Source organism: Desarmillaria tabescens (genome assembly GCF_030435595.1).
Source record: "Desarmillaria tabescens strain CCBAS 213 chromosome Unknown EV420scaffold_10, whole genome shotgun sequence".
Classification (NCBI taxonomy): domain Eukaryota; kingdom Fungi; phylum Basidiomycota; class Agaricomycetes; order Agaricales; family Physalacriaceae; genus Desarmillaria; species Desarmillaria tabescens.
Window position 1 is genome coordinate 441,678 of NW_026848309.1, and position 13,180 is coordinate 454,857.

At 48.1% G+C, this 13,180-nt stretch overlaps 7 protein-coding genes across 7 annotated transcripts; 2 read left to right on the forward strand and 5 right to left on the reverse strand.

Moving 5' to 3' along the window:
- Positions 1-628: 628 nt before the first annotated feature.
- EV420DRAFT_1266482 (JAB1/Mov34/MPN/PAD-1 ubiquitin protease-domain-containing protein) lies at positions 629-1,781 on the reverse strand (the record flags this gene model as incomplete). Its single annotated transcript, XM_060467332.1, has 6 exons — positions 629-715; positions 769-1,013; positions 1,061-1,152; positions 1,201-1,347; positions 1,397-1,654; positions 1,705-1,781. The coding sequence occupies 6 exons, from the start codon at positions 1,779-1,781 to the stop codon at positions 629-631; spliced, it is 906 nt and encodes a 301-aa protein (XP_060333491.1).
- Positions 1,782-1,863: 82 nt separating this feature from the next.
- EV420DRAFT_1640058 (mitochondrial import receptor subunit TOM7) lies at positions 1,864-2,168 on the forward strand (the record flags this gene model as incomplete). The annotated part of the gene is made up of 4 exons (XM_060477050.1): positions 1,864-1,884; positions 1,940-1,972; positions 2,019-2,098; positions 2,147-2,168. 4 exons carry the CDS (start codon positions 1,864-1,866, stop codon positions 2,166-2,168), a joined length of 156 nt encoding a protein of 51 aa, XP_060333492.1.
- Positions 2,169-2,704: 536 nt separating this feature from the next.
- Positions 2,705-4,281, reverse strand: EV420DRAFT_1527030 (uncharacterized protein). The gene is made up of 5 exons (XM_060472444.1): positions 4,129-4,281; positions 3,925-4,075; positions 3,479-3,876; positions 3,035-3,423; positions 2,705-2,984 (listed from the first exon to the last, which is right to left on the reverse strand). The coding sequence occupies exons 1-5, from the start codon at positions 4,223-4,225 to the stop codon at positions 2,787-2,789; spliced, it is 1,233 nt and encodes a 410-aa protein (XP_060333493.1). The 5' UTR covers positions 4,226-4,281; the 3' UTR covers positions 2,705-2,786.
- Positions 4,282-4,466: 185 nt separating this feature from the next.
- On the reverse strand, positions 4,467-6,065 carry EV420DRAFT_1619244 (maackiain detoxification; the record flags this gene model as incomplete). Its single annotated transcript, XM_060475454.1, has 5 exons — positions 4,467-4,779; positions 4,835-5,172; positions 5,231-5,808; positions 5,863-5,958; positions 6,011-6,065. The coding sequence occupies 5 exons, from the start codon at positions 6,063-6,065 to the stop codon at positions 4,467-4,469; spliced, it is 1,380 nt and encodes a 459-aa protein (XP_060333494.1).
- A 1,499-nt stretch (positions 6,066-7,564) lies between these two features.
- Positions 7,565-8,578, reverse strand: EV420DRAFT_1330663 (ribosomal protein S7 domain-containing protein). The gene is made up of 2 exons (XM_060468804.1): positions 7,871-8,578; positions 7,565-7,821 (listed from the first exon to the last, which is right to left on the reverse strand). Exons 1-2 carry the CDS (start codon positions 8,566-8,568, stop codon positions 7,797-7,799), a joined length of 723 nt encoding a protein of 240 aa, XP_060333495.1. The 5' UTR covers positions 8,569-8,578; the 3' UTR covers positions 7,565-7,796.
- A 939-nt stretch (positions 8,579-9,517) lies between these two features.
- Positions 9,518-10,701, forward strand: EV420DRAFT_1761967 (uncharacterized protein; the record flags this gene model as incomplete). Its single annotated transcript, XM_060480684.1, has 6 exons — positions 9,518-9,585; positions 9,636-9,771; positions 9,817-9,897; positions 9,951-10,076; positions 10,153-10,311; positions 10,368-10,701. 6 exons carry the CDS (start codon positions 9,518-9,520, stop codon positions 10,641-10,643), a joined length of 846 nt encoding a protein of 281 aa, XP_060333496.1. The 3' UTR covers positions 10,644-10,701.
- A 606-nt stretch (positions 10,702-11,307) lies between these two features.
- On the reverse strand, positions 11,308-13,161 carry EV420DRAFT_1266090 (glucooligosaccharide oxidase; the record flags this gene model as incomplete). Its single annotated transcript, XM_060467308.1, has 8 exons — positions 11,308-11,409; positions 11,451-11,551; positions 11,604-11,763; positions 11,816-12,334; positions 12,395-12,525; positions 12,579-12,789; positions 12,839-12,960; positions 13,014-13,161. 8 exons carry the CDS (start codon positions 13,159-13,161, stop codon positions 11,308-11,310), a joined length of 1,494 nt encoding a protein of 497 aa, XP_060333497.1.
- Between the last annotated feature and the right edge of the window lie 19 nt (positions 13,162-13,180).

The following is a 13,180-nucleotide window of genomic DNA, read 5'->3' on the forward strand; positions in this document are numbered from 1 at the left end:
TGGATTTTTTAATGCCTTATTCACCAAATGACGGCTGCACTGAAACAAGTATATCGCTGTCTCGCTGCTACCTCGGTCTAATGCCATCCTCGCCCACACTTACAGGATTGACGGGAGCAAAGACCAGTAGTGGTGTGTTGGTACGCATCGCACGCCTGGCACACATCATGCATTCGTCATAACCAGCAGGATTTGGGCGGAATCTAAGCGAAGCGTACGTCCGGCTCCAACGAAAATAAATGATAACACAGTAGCCACTGAGTTGCCGTCCATTCTGTCTCCTATCTTATCGTCTTGACTGTTTCCCTTGATACGTGTACCTTTACTTACAACGAGCTACCGAGGTCTATGCCAAATACGTTTGCTTGATATGCTGTGTCTCGCTGACAACGTTAGTGCATTCAATGGTCGGTTTATACATAACACCTGACATGTTCAAGCTGCGGTTCGGGGAGGATAAGCGGTAAATGCCTACTCATTGAGATATGTCGACGTAGCTATTATTCATAGAACATAGGTGAGATCTTATCCGTGAAAAATAAGAACTATTCAAACACTACTTGCCAATATATAACATGATGTTGCAAGACATATTACCGCGGCCATGAAACTCTCTGGACTAGCGTCATCAAGCAGAAGTGACGAGCGCTAGCCGAGAGGACACCTCTGCTTGTGCCCGTACCAGGTTCGCCAAATACGAGATCATCAGTGTATCCTGCAAATATCATCAGCATCTAGTATAACTAGAAATGTCATCGAAAAACACACCTGTAGACTCGCATTAAAGCCGCCCTTCTCTAGATCATCCGTACTAGCGCCTAGCGTATCCATCAGGTACCTCCCGAGCGCCGGATCACCCTTCGTCTCTCCAGCCAGTACCGATCGCACGTATACCAGCACGCGGTCAAGCATGTCAGATACGTTCTGGATAGATTGCTCGAGGATTTCCAGGTCAGCCAAGGGCTGGTTGCTCGTCGAATTGGGTGATACCGCAGTTGACGTCAAGAGATCGACTACAGAATGTCAGAATTTGGTGAGTTCATGAAAGGAATACACTCACGTCCACTCCGCTCAGCATCATGGAACCGTAGCTCGACGGGTACTGGGACAAACACGCAATTTTCGGGTCTTGGGAATACACCCACTGGTGAGCTGGGTGTTGGATCAATAAACATACTATATGTCAATCAGAGCACATACCTGAAGTAGGCTTTTATGCCAGCGGGCTCACCGTCATCTATGCCGGTATTCAGAGCAACATGGATAGCCTGGTGAGGGGCCGTTTCTTGCGAATAGAAATTTTGAATGAGAGCAGAAAAAGTATTAAGGTTTGAGCCCGTAGAGTACCTGGTATTTGTTTGTTACAGCGCAACACCAAGGAACAAGATAGACTCACCAGCCAACGATAACCTCCTTCGAGTTCACTTTATGATGAAGGTCGTACATCGTCCGATGGTAGTCCATGTCCACTGCCACCTGCTCGCTGGTCTCGCTGTGAAGCACAGCGAACGACGAGCGGACCTCCACCCCCGTTTCCGTCCGTGTACCAAGCAAAGTTCCCAGGACACGGTCCTGCTTGTCAGTCCGTCGCAGATAATGGTCGAGAATCGAGAAAAGAGCGACGGGGTGGATCGTTACACTGGTCGGTGTTCGCCTACAGATCGTTCATTAGCAACGACTGAGATAAGATCCTGGGGAGCTTACGGTGCATTTTGAGCAGCAGTAGAGGTATTTAGTGAGCTGTGTACGTGAATCGCCGACGACGAAGGCTGGAGCGGCATCTTTTAGTGCGTCGATGTGGTCGTCGGTAAGAACTTTTCTGATCGCCTCGGGATTTGCCGTACCTGTCTCAAAATTTCCACCATGCCCTCAGAAGATACCAAAGTTCGTCGAACCACTTACCTGTATTCCGAGCGCTGTACTCACAGTTTTTATGCAGGAAACAATAGCAAAAGTCGTCGAGCTTGGACGAGTGCGTGCTACTACGTGTGTCGGTGGCGATGACTGACTCGTTGCAGGCCGTGCTTCATTATGGCTGGATACCTCTGATTATCTACGTCGGCTTCACTCGAAGCAACCCGCAGCCGTCTCTAATCAAGTGCGTGTCCTTATTTTGAGAGGAAGGAGCCCTCTGACTGTCTTGCAGACTGATTAGCCCGCTGGCGTAATCCCCAGAAGAGGCCTTTGTACATACTTTGTGTCGCTGTCAATCCACATCTCACCCTGTTTTATCTACCGTTCGTCGATGAAAGAGAAGGCCTTGTGGCGTTCATATGGTGAGCTGGACTTCATTTCTTCTCCGCGTGAAGATGATCCATGTCGTGGTGATACATTCGTATCCTGAACGAATCGTGTATACACGGTACTATGGTCGCTGTAACCCCTTCTGAGGTGGTTTATCGACTATTGTAGAATGTGGATATGACAAGGCCAGATCTGAGCGCCCAAATTTCTTCTTCGTTGTCTGTCTGACTGGTCACCCGCTCATTACTTGTCTCTCTTTCCTGCAGAAGGTTGAGCAACAAAGTAGTCACGGTTGTGTTGGAAAATTACTCGAGTCTCGTTTGGAATACCATCGAGCGCTACCTTTATTAGACCTGAAGCCATCTTAATGTACTGCAATGAGTATGGAATCACACGAATGTCTTACGGTCGGCACGCTAGTGGCTAAAACAATAAACGCAAGGTACAGATATTACAAGGTCATGACTTCAAAGATAGGCAGAGCCGTCATGAAAAACCAAAATATATCGACTATATTATACATACAACAACAACAATAAGTACTAGAGATACACTCGCCGCAGGTCTGTAGCACCAGTAATCCGCTTGCAAATAGGACAAAGCTTAGTAGATCCTAAACACCGAAGCCAGCATTCACGACAACAGGTGTGCCAGCATCCCGTCGACACCGTAGGTTCGTTGTACGGATCTAGGCAAATACGGCACAGAAGCGATGTCGACGAAGAAACTCTAGTCGCCTCCTGTAGAAAAATTATCAGAAACTGAGCAGTTTCCACGACCGTGTACATACCAGATATTTAACCTTCTCCTCCAATGCCTTGATCAACGCTGGACGGTTACCCGATTTCCTGGCTGTCAAAACAGCGCGGTCCATCCTATCGGCGTCGCCAACACCCATGACCTCGTCCATCTTGGCTTTCACGACATCCAGACCCTCGTAAGTCTTCTCCTTCCCCTTCGTGACCTTACCCTCAGCCACCAAATCCCGCAATGTCATCGCAGCGTCGTCCCCTCCTTCATTCTCAATGTCTACATCGACCTCAGCTTCGGGCGCTGGTGCTGGACCCAGGATATCGCCCTCTGTAAATTGAGGACACCCGAATGCTTCGTCGTCGCCATCAATGTCGATTTCTTCCTCTATATCCTGCTCATTCCTATTGCGCGTATGGAAGCCAGTACCTCGGGAAAAAAAGATTAAGAATAGTGTGGGAAGCCCTTGAAGATAGAGAAGTACCTCTAACGTCCCCAACAACTGGCCCATCGTCTTCCCACTCCTCTTCTTCCTCTTCTCTCCGGAGCGTCTCCCTCTGCACCCTCTCTTCATCCATCCGTCTGGCCTCACCTGCCAAACATGCATCTACATGTGCGTCCAACACGTCGTCATCTCCCGTTACCGTCGTCAGACAAACGGGACACACAATCTCTCCGCAAAACTGCGTTCTCCGGCGGGGAGCATGCAAGTAACCTTCCTCATCCTCCCTCGTCATTTCCTTCAGCCCAGCATGCCTCCTTTTTCGGTTCCGTTTAATCTTCTGCAGCATCTTGGTAGTTTGAGTGTTGGCGGCGTCTTTGGATTTAAAGGACTTCTGAGCACGAACGGCAGACTTTCTACGTGAAAATGATGTACTGGACCTAACCAATGGTTCAGTATCAAACAAGCGAGGAAAGATGTCGGCGCACCCTTCCTCAAATTCAGCAGCTAGGATATCCGTTGAGCCGACGTTCTGAACAATCTTCTCGACGCGTTGGGACTCGAGATCCGAGTGTTTAGCGAGGAGTCGTAAAGGTATGTGCTCTTTGCAGATAGGACATTCTCTCGTCTCGAGCTTGACTAAAGATAGGGTTGAGCTTATTACTCTGGTACTACTAGATGGCTGGACCAACCTCTCTTCCTAGTTGTCACGGTGGCGGGGGCGGGGGCGGAGGGCGTGGACGACACCGACGATAATGAAGACGACCTCTCTCTCTTTTGTGGGCTCATATGGGAGCTCGTGGGGTTGGATGGAGAAAAGTTGTTTTGGATGTCGATAAATTGTTCGGAAGAACGGTCCGTATCCCGGCATCAACTCGCAGTTATGACGCTTACAGCTCGACGCGAGTGGAGATTGGCTGTTCTTTTTATTCCTGGTGATTATCTATGTAGAGATGTATCTATCAAATCAAACAATTATTTAAATTCTTCCAAGTCAACTAATGAGATCCTTGGTATCGAGAACGCAAATCTAAGACCAATTACCAGCATCCTGAACAACTCTACCCTCATTCGCTGCATTCACTAGATCTTGAACCGTCCAAGGTTCGTAGACGTATCCAGGGGGAATATTGGTGTTATTAAATGGTGTACCGTCCACGATATGTTTCGCGCATGCGTCATAATTGTCGTAGGCGTATTGCTCCGAGTCATGTTTGGCTAGCCAGTCGCCCACGAGTTTACCGAGCGCCTTGGGATCTTTCGACACAACTTCCCAGTTGGTGCGATGCCACTGCTCACGCGTCTTGAATCCCGCCCTTTGCGCGCACGAGACGCGTTCAAAGCTAAGCGCACAGATCACATCAGTTCCGAGGCGTCATAAAAAAGAAGGAAACTGACCGAAGCTTGTTATAGACTCGCGCAGCTAAAGGAATATCATCCTTTCCGCTGATTTGGAGGCATGTCGCGAGTGTGATACCATCTTCCATGGCCATGGTTGCTCCGCTAGCGCTGGTAGGAAGAAGAGTGTGTGCAGCGTCTCCGATTTGGACGACACGGCCTGTAGGAGAGACCCATTTTGGTTGGGGATCGCGCCACATGAGCTTCCAGTCAGTGACCTCCTTGTTAGGCACAGAACTGACGAGCATCGGGACAAATGAGCCCCATTCCTTCACATAACGAAGTGCACAGTCCGAACTCTGAGTCTTGGACCAATTATCGGGTACATTGCCGCCATCCTGGTATTAACTGTCATAAGAAATGGTTCATGAGACTGATGGGATAGAATGTGCGTACCATATAGGTCATCATGAAACACACACTGGTCTTGTTCTTGCCAGTGACAATATGCGTGTTATGGCCTATGTGGATAGTCGTTCGGGGGCTTTCGTCGAATACTCTGGCCAACTCCGGAACTTCCAAAGCGTGATTAAGAGGAAAGGTGGTGCGGTATATAGCGTAGCCACTGCTAATGGGTTGCTCCTTCTTCCCGCTAACTATACCCCATGCCTTACCTCCAACGCCGTCCGCTGCAATGACAAGATCCGCTTCAAGCTTGCTCCCATCTTCGAGGATAGCGAAACCCTTGTCAGTGGTCTCAGAATAGTCCTGAACGTTAACGCCATGCTCAATAGGAATGCCGAGGGCCATCGCGTAATCGTGCAATGCACGATGAGCGTCCAAGCGACTAAGAGCCATACCGCGTTCTTCAATATTCGGACCAGACTCGCAGATAGGGAACACCCCGATGAGCGTTCCGTCATACTTGTACATGTGGGCTTGTGGTCCGAATGTGTTTTCGTTCAGTCGCTCAAGAAATCCCGGCCACTTGCGCATGGTGCGAATTGCACTGGGTTGGATGGCAACGAGATCCCCTGCAAGAATAGTGAATCGAGGAGTCGATGTCTTAACATTCTCGTACCACTTACCAAAGGGATCGAGACCAGGTCGACGTTCGACTACACGAACATTGTGACCTTTGCGGTAACATTCAATTGCAGCGGTCAGGCCTGCAAGGCCTCCCCCTGTATAGAATAAATCACGGTGGTGATAATGCAGAAAAGAATTCGGAATTACCAGCGATAAGAATGTCTATGCCAGACAATGGTTCACGAACCATGTGTTCAGCCATGTTGACGGAAGTGCTAGGGTAAGGCCGTTGGATGAGTTTTTATTAACGCACCACCTTTTATTCAGAGCCAAGCATACGGCTTACAACTGACGCGGGTTGACAGTCATGAAGGATGAGAGCAGTTGACAAAGAAATGCGAGATACCGCGCTAGATGATGGCGTTCACGCTTCGGACAGGGATCGGGTAGGTCAAGAAGTACCCCAAGAACCAATAAGACTTGGCGAGAATAGAGAACTGCTCCATAAAACGGTGACAGTGACGTTCTGTTCATAATTAATCTGATAAGAAGTCCCGAAAGATCTTTTTCGCCTGCAAAATTCCAATGTAAGTATAGGATAATATGTTCAACGGCGTTACCTGCGGATGACGACAGGTAAACAGAAGGCCGCGCAACGCCACTCGTTTGGTAATCCACCAGTAGTCCTAGACAATTCTCAGCAGGATTAACAGATAACATTGACAAGGGCAGAAAACCTTTTGCATCTTGGGTCTAAAATATTGAGCGACGACGATTAGTGAGACTGCAGCGCCAACTTTACAGAGAAAACTTGACTAGTATCGTCGGCGTTGTAAGTACCGGATGCGTAAGTCCGGATGTGTAACGGTTGGTAAAGGAATTTTCAGAAGCCTCAGATGCTGGAAATAGATGCCGGCATTCGGAAAGGACAAAGTCAACCCTGGTAGCTCCAAGCGTTGCTAACAGATTTTACGAGAAGTATGGTGAGGTAGTATGATGGCATTGATAAAAGACTGTGACGTCCGAAAGCAAGAAGATCAGCTCAAGAACAACATAAGGAAATAGACGCATAATGATTAGGGCACTTAACAAAAGATAAAGTGGAGGAACTCAGATTGACCTCGGGCATTCGAAGGATTGTTGATATCTCCGCTTACTGACGACTAACGGACCGGTGTTCCGTTTACTCGATAAACCGGAGGGTAAAGGTAGACGGTATCATACGCCTCCTTTCTTCCCTTTTCTTCACCATATCCATATGCGCTATCATTTGCGATCCATGTGCAGCACTGAGCCACAAGACTCTAAGGAGCTCAGTTGCGGGGGCTTCCAATGCCATACACAAGTAGGGAGGCCCTCATGCATGTGTTCCGTCGCAAGCGTTATTGAACGCCAACCGCCTACAGTAAACCCGCCTAGTAGGATATTTTCGCCTGAACTTCAAGTCAGTTCAAACTTCAAAGGCACCGCACAACGCGACACGCGCGACGTCGTTCTTTTCATTCTTAGGACTTGCAATTGGAAGAATTTATGGCTGCCGACAAGGGGTGTTGCAGGAGGTCGGCTTCCATGTCCTATTGGGTGCCATATAATTATGGTCAGTACTGTAACCTTCTTTTATCATTGACAATTAGACGCACCATTTGTCCCCTGCGTGAGCCAGAAATTTCCTTAATCAAACCATCACTGTATGTCTTTCCACTTACGGTATCGAAGTCTGCTTCGGTCTCGCTATATGTCCATGCAAAGTCATATCCTAGTCTTCGTAGAGTGCTGCATTGACGCGAATTCGACGCTCGAGTCTCGACTAGGCACGCAAATATAGACTGAATGTAGATGATGTGTGTAGGTTGTACGCCGGAAGATTTTGTCGCTCAAATAAAACACACCAAGTCTACTCGTTAATTGGAACAGGTATTTTTTGCGTGATAATTTTGATTCCAAGGTAGAATTGGCATTGAGTAAATATACGCAACAGTGGTTACGAGCTGTACTATTTTCTCCGGAACACATACGCCCTAGCCAAACGTCAATAAAAACGAACCGGAATAAGAAAAAATGACGCACTTGTTGAGCATAGCTTCTTTATGGGCACTATCCCGCTTGCCCAGGATTTTACTTGTCCCATTCATAATCTCTATTATCTCCCGTGCCAGCCTCTCCTCCAACGACAACGGTCCGGGTCTCTTACACTCATCCAACAGCCAACTTATCCCCTTACGCAGACTCCGCCTCTCACTCAACGGCACCGGCTTCATAATGTGTTTCAAAGCGGTTGTCTTGACCCGCAAACATATCGTGAGTGGGGAGATGGCAAAAAGGGCTTCGCGCAAAATGGGTAGCGGGGGTGCTCGGGTGTATGCATGTATATGCAGAAGCGTCCGTGAAACAATTTTAGAGGCCTTTGCCTTCTTTCCGTGCTTCATAATCATGGTGGCAAGGAACTCCAGCAGAGGATCCTCTGGAGGAGGGATATTCATGAATGTGGATTTTGGGTCATCAGGGGGAAGAGAGACGAGGGGGTTTCCTTGTGTAGTACGGAGGTGAAATTGTATCTGGGAGCGCAGCGAAAGCGAGTCTGCGCCTGCCGTGGTCGTCGCTGGTAGACTTTGCTCGGCGCTGGTCGTAGCGCCGGACGATGACGGCGACGGGGCCTCTGAATCAGGTCTGTGATATTCGGGGAAACTTGGAGCAGTCGACAATGAGCGGAAAGCAGGAAGTGAGAGCCGTGTTTGCGGGAGCACCCTCGACGCGAACTTGAGCATGGTAGAAAAGGGTTGTCCGGAAGTTGCCGAGAGTTTTCGTTTCTGTTTTGGGCAAAGTTCCACCTCCCAGTGATCATACTGACTTCCTCGGACATCCCCCTTGAAATTTATTGGTGTATTTCAAGTGTATTTCGCCGACAATCCAAAACATATTGTGGAAGCCTAGCGCTCTTCAAGACGCACTGCACAGTCTTATCTATCGCCGTCTTCTCTACAACATTTTTTGCACATCAAAAGAACTACGCTGCTTGATACTATGGCTCATCTCGGCCATCTCGACCGACGATGTGCTTCGCTCAATCAGGACGAGTCTAACCTGTGCGCTGATGATTGGCCGATCTAACAAGGTGACCCTGAAGCTGGCGTGATGTCTTACGCTCCAGCTATTTCTGTATCTACACTCTGGTTATTGGCTTCCTAACCGGCGGTAGGACTGAATAGTAATGAGAGATTTGTTCTCGGGCTTGGATGGTGTCCAGTGAATTCCATCATCGGGCGTACGCGTAGCAACAGCAGTTGGTCTAATCGCAAGCAACATAGTCCACGACAGGGTATCGGTACTCTGTAGGGATCCCTAATTGCAATCAGGAGCCCCTTCAATGCCATGGTGAGTAATTAATGATATTGCATTCTGCTTAGTTCCTGTACGTTCGACCACCTCCTGCTGTGAGACCGGAGTCAACTGGTCGGCCATCTCTGCTTATGTCGGGGTCCGTTGTCTCCTTGGCATCTATGTGCCATTATGGCGGCATTTCGACTGAGCCGGTCGAACCGTTAGTACACCCAGATATCATCAATCGCTGGGTTGGTGGGATGGTACTATCTCTCATTCATACCCTATATAAACAGAGTCCAACGCGCCTCTTTCACTCTCAGAGCTGGTCTCTATATTGCTGCTTTACCTTCACAAGCCTGGTGCTTAATCTACAACCACCTACTACTATCCGTCATGCGTCTTTCCACAGCCTGCTCGTTCTTGATCATCTGGACACTCTGCTTCTTGCTGGGTGAATGTCGGTTAGTATCTTTCTCTTGAACCGGAATAATTGTACTTTGATCTTTTCTAGACCATTTGGGCTTGAACGCCGGGTTCGTCAATACAAAAAGGGCGATAAAATAACCATTCAAGTCAGGTCGTCGATATTGGATCGATCCAAAACTAAGGAGTATGAGTGTACTGTGATCGGGGAAGGACGCGATGGGGTAGTTTGTGAACTGTACTCGGAAGAACATTGAGCTGTTGCGAAGTCCGGCAAACCTGTCGAAGCTGGTCGTCAGATTATGGATCAAGCCATCCCGTTCGATGAGGAGGTTCAAGCGCTTCGCGATGTAAGCACACTGATACCAATTAATCGGCATTCATGATCTGATAACTATACAAGGTTGGCTTATATATCAAGACTTTGAACGCTCTCGATGGGACCAAGTGGATAGTTATGAAGAATGTTAAGGCTGGACCGCCAGAGATGAAGACTTCCGCAAAAATACTGGAGGAGGCTACGACCAAAGTGGAATGCCAATCTATCCTGAAAGCCCTCATAGACCGATCTTCGGAAATGATTGGATTCTGGATTGACATGAAAGGCCTTCGGCGAATTTTACATATTTTTTTACATTTCGGACCGCGGTCTTTATCATTTCTGCAGTCACGAGGATCCAAAGCCAGATAATGTCTTTGCCACTGAGAACTTTTCCCAACTGACGCTCATTGACTATGGTCGCTCTAGGCGTGTTGATGGTTTGGTATGCTATCATCCCAATACCGGCAACTCTGGAGAGAAGCTAACCTAGTTAATCAGACTCAAGATTTGAAAAGAAAAATCGAATTTGATTCAGCGAAAGGGTTCCGTGCTCTGGAAGCTGAATGCGAGGAGAAGGACGAGGGAGGAGCAGCCAAAACTTTTCCGGCACTGATCAAACCTGCTGGCGTATCAAGGATCAGTGATAAGAAAAAGGTTAAAGCGGCAAAAGAGCAGGAAAAGCGCCTCGAGGCGCAGATTAGAGGAGCTGCCGCCGCCGGTGGTGGTGGTGGTGGTGGTGAAACCAGTCAGCAGGGAGCTCAGCAAAACGCTTGAGTGATTCTTACTGTGAAGTTTACGATATTGAAAATAATAATAATTGTTTGAATCTACACCTCCATCTACTCATAGGTTCGTTAATAACTGACATATGCGACCAGACCAGCCTACATGTATCAGATTTTCTCCGGCTCTAAGAAATTATCAAAATACTGCAAGGTGACCCCAGATCGTCCACTAGCATAAGTATACTTAGACTCAAAGCCACCGCATTGACGTCAAGTTTCCGACAGGATGATCGTCGGCTCACAAAACTGGTAAGCGGTCGGTCGCCGTAATATTGGGTTTATTGTTCTGATGCGCAATAACAGGGCGGCTTCACGAAAGGTAGGCAATGGAAGCCCGAAGTGGTGAGGATTACCTCACTTTATGCTGATGCCTCTGGGAGGAGAGAAGCTATTTGATTGACGGAACGTACGGACATTTTTGGAATCTTGGCGTCGTCGGTACCGACTATGCGATGGAGTCGAAGAATATGTATATCAAAGTTTTTATTTATACGCTAGGTTTGTTATTTGTTTAGAATTAGTGCTATATTTACGATGCAGTCGTTGTGATGGCGAGTAATCATTGTATGCGTGAATTATCCTAAGGTATACCGTTCGTGTGCATTAGTAGAATGATGTCGATATGATATGCAAATGCTCCTCGTATCGCATCCCTACTGGACGCTTATGGGGAAAACAAAGACCCCCGTGGGATCATATTGACTTTTCAGACTCTCTAGCCTGGAATAATGTGATTTGTAGTAAAGGTTTTGCAGCTGGACGCAGTAAAGTTAGCCATTGAAGAGAACCTCAGTACAATATCCGACGTACCATTATTGAGACGATCGTCGGGATAGTTTACATAGGCTCCGTAATCCCAACCATCACCCATTGCTGAAGTAATGGCTTCAGCGGCACCTGTGAGGAAGGTGATGAGCGAGAGGAGGAGAAAAACGTGATGTTATCGTACCATCCAAGAGGGTGAAGCTGTCTTCAGCGGAGTTGCTGAAAGAAGCATACAATTGCACAGTAAACAACGCGCTTCTCGTCCCGAACGCCGTCGAATCTACATCAACCGAGTTGATGACTGAATTTCCCCCGCCGTAGAGCTCGAATTGCATGAACCATGCCTACATCAGAGGTGAATAAAACCATCTCATCATACGTGAAGAGCAGACGAACCGTATTAGATGCGTGGCCTTCGTAACCCAGGTACTTCATGAATGCCTCCAAAGCTTCCAAAGTCATTGGCTGACCCTCCGGTGTCATCAACGATTTAGCATAGAAAGTATCTGTTGTATCGGGACCTGCGACTTTGGTATTGACGACGCCACTGCCCAAAGCCTCGATGGTACTGATGTAGGTTCCATTTCCCGAATATTTGACGCTCGCCGAAGGCATGGATGCCAAGAATGGCTCCAACACTGCCTGAAGAGCGTCTGTGGACTCGCCATACCATCCACCAGTCAAGCCAAAGTACACACTCCCCTCGGTGTTACCTCTCCCGATATTGACTTCGGCTCCAAGTTGAGATGGAATATCCGTCATCGCATATTCTTGAAATCTGAATAGAGCGGCTGCAGCAGTGGAGTAGTCCAGCTGCCAATCATATTCAAAGATAGTCGCAAAAGACGGAGCGGTAAATGTCTGAACATCGATGGAGGTGATAATGCCGAACGAGGATGCAGCGCCTCTCATTGCCTAGGTAAATGCAAAGAACCATGAGCGTCCAGGCAGATGCTCCAAAATAATATTACGTACCCAGAAGAGATCTGCATTGGAGGTGCTCGACGCCGTTACAATCGTTCCATTAGCCAAGACTGCAGTCATTGATTGGACTGTATCGAGGGTTAGGCCCCACATTCGAGATGCAAATCCAAATCCTCCACCAGCTGAAGTACATGAGATTCGAGAGCTTCTCGTTATTGAAATGTTGAGAACTCACAGACGTGGCCACCAATGCCCACGTAAGGACAGCTTCCATGGGGGAGTGTCCTTTCCTGGTTGTTTAATGCAAACGCGACGTCTCCCAGCCTATTGCCAGTTTCTATTGTTGCAATACCCGAAGACGCGTCGATGTCCACTCTGGTCATATTGCTCAAGTCAACAACGAGGGCGCCATTTTTGCCTCCAAGGCCATTAGCAATATAGTTGTGCTGGAATGATCTTAGTAAGGAGGTGAACAAGGAAGGGAACTTCACTTACTCCACCACTCCTTGCGACGACTTGTAGGTTTTCTGAACTACCAAGAGCAACGATGGCGGAGACCTGCTCTGTCGTCGAAGGATATGTCACTGCGACTGGGGAAAAACTGAAACGCAGGTTGTCTGTGGACAAGGGTTTCGATACGATGTGAATGAAGAAGATGATAACTACTCACAAGCCCTTCTGGCACCGTCATACGAGGAGTCGCCAGGGAAAACAGCCGCTATGTGGGCATCAGACAAACCGTCTTGCAGGCTTGAACTCTGCGCGAGGACAGAGATAGCGAGCGCCGCGAGGGTAAAGAATAAAGTTGGACGCGCCATTGAATGAATAGGTGGCCAT

Excerpts from the sequence above, each read along its gene's own strand:
- EV420DRAFT_1527030 (XM_060472444.1), bottom strand. The coding sequence starts at position 4,225 with ATGAGCCCACAAAAGAGAGAGAGGTCGTCTTCATTATCGTCGGTGTCG. Across the intron at positions 3,877-3,924 it reads GCTGCTGAATTTGAGGAAGG|GTCCAGTACATCATTTTCAC; the intron begins GTGCGCCGACAT and ends ACCATTGGTTAG. Across the intron at positions 3,424-3,478 it reads AGTTGTTGGGGACGTTAGAG|GTACTGGCTTCCATACGCGC; the intron begins GTACTTCTCTAT and ends TTTTTTCCCGAG.
- EV420DRAFT_1330663 (XM_060468804.1), bottom strand. The coding sequence starts at position 8,568 with ATGCTCAAGTTCGCGTCGAGGGTGCTCCCGCAAACACGGCTCTCACTT. Across the intron at positions 7,822-7,870 it reads AAAGAAGCTATGCTCAACAA|GGCGTATGTGTTCCGGAGAA; the intron begins GTGCGTCATTTT and ends ACGTTTGGCTAG.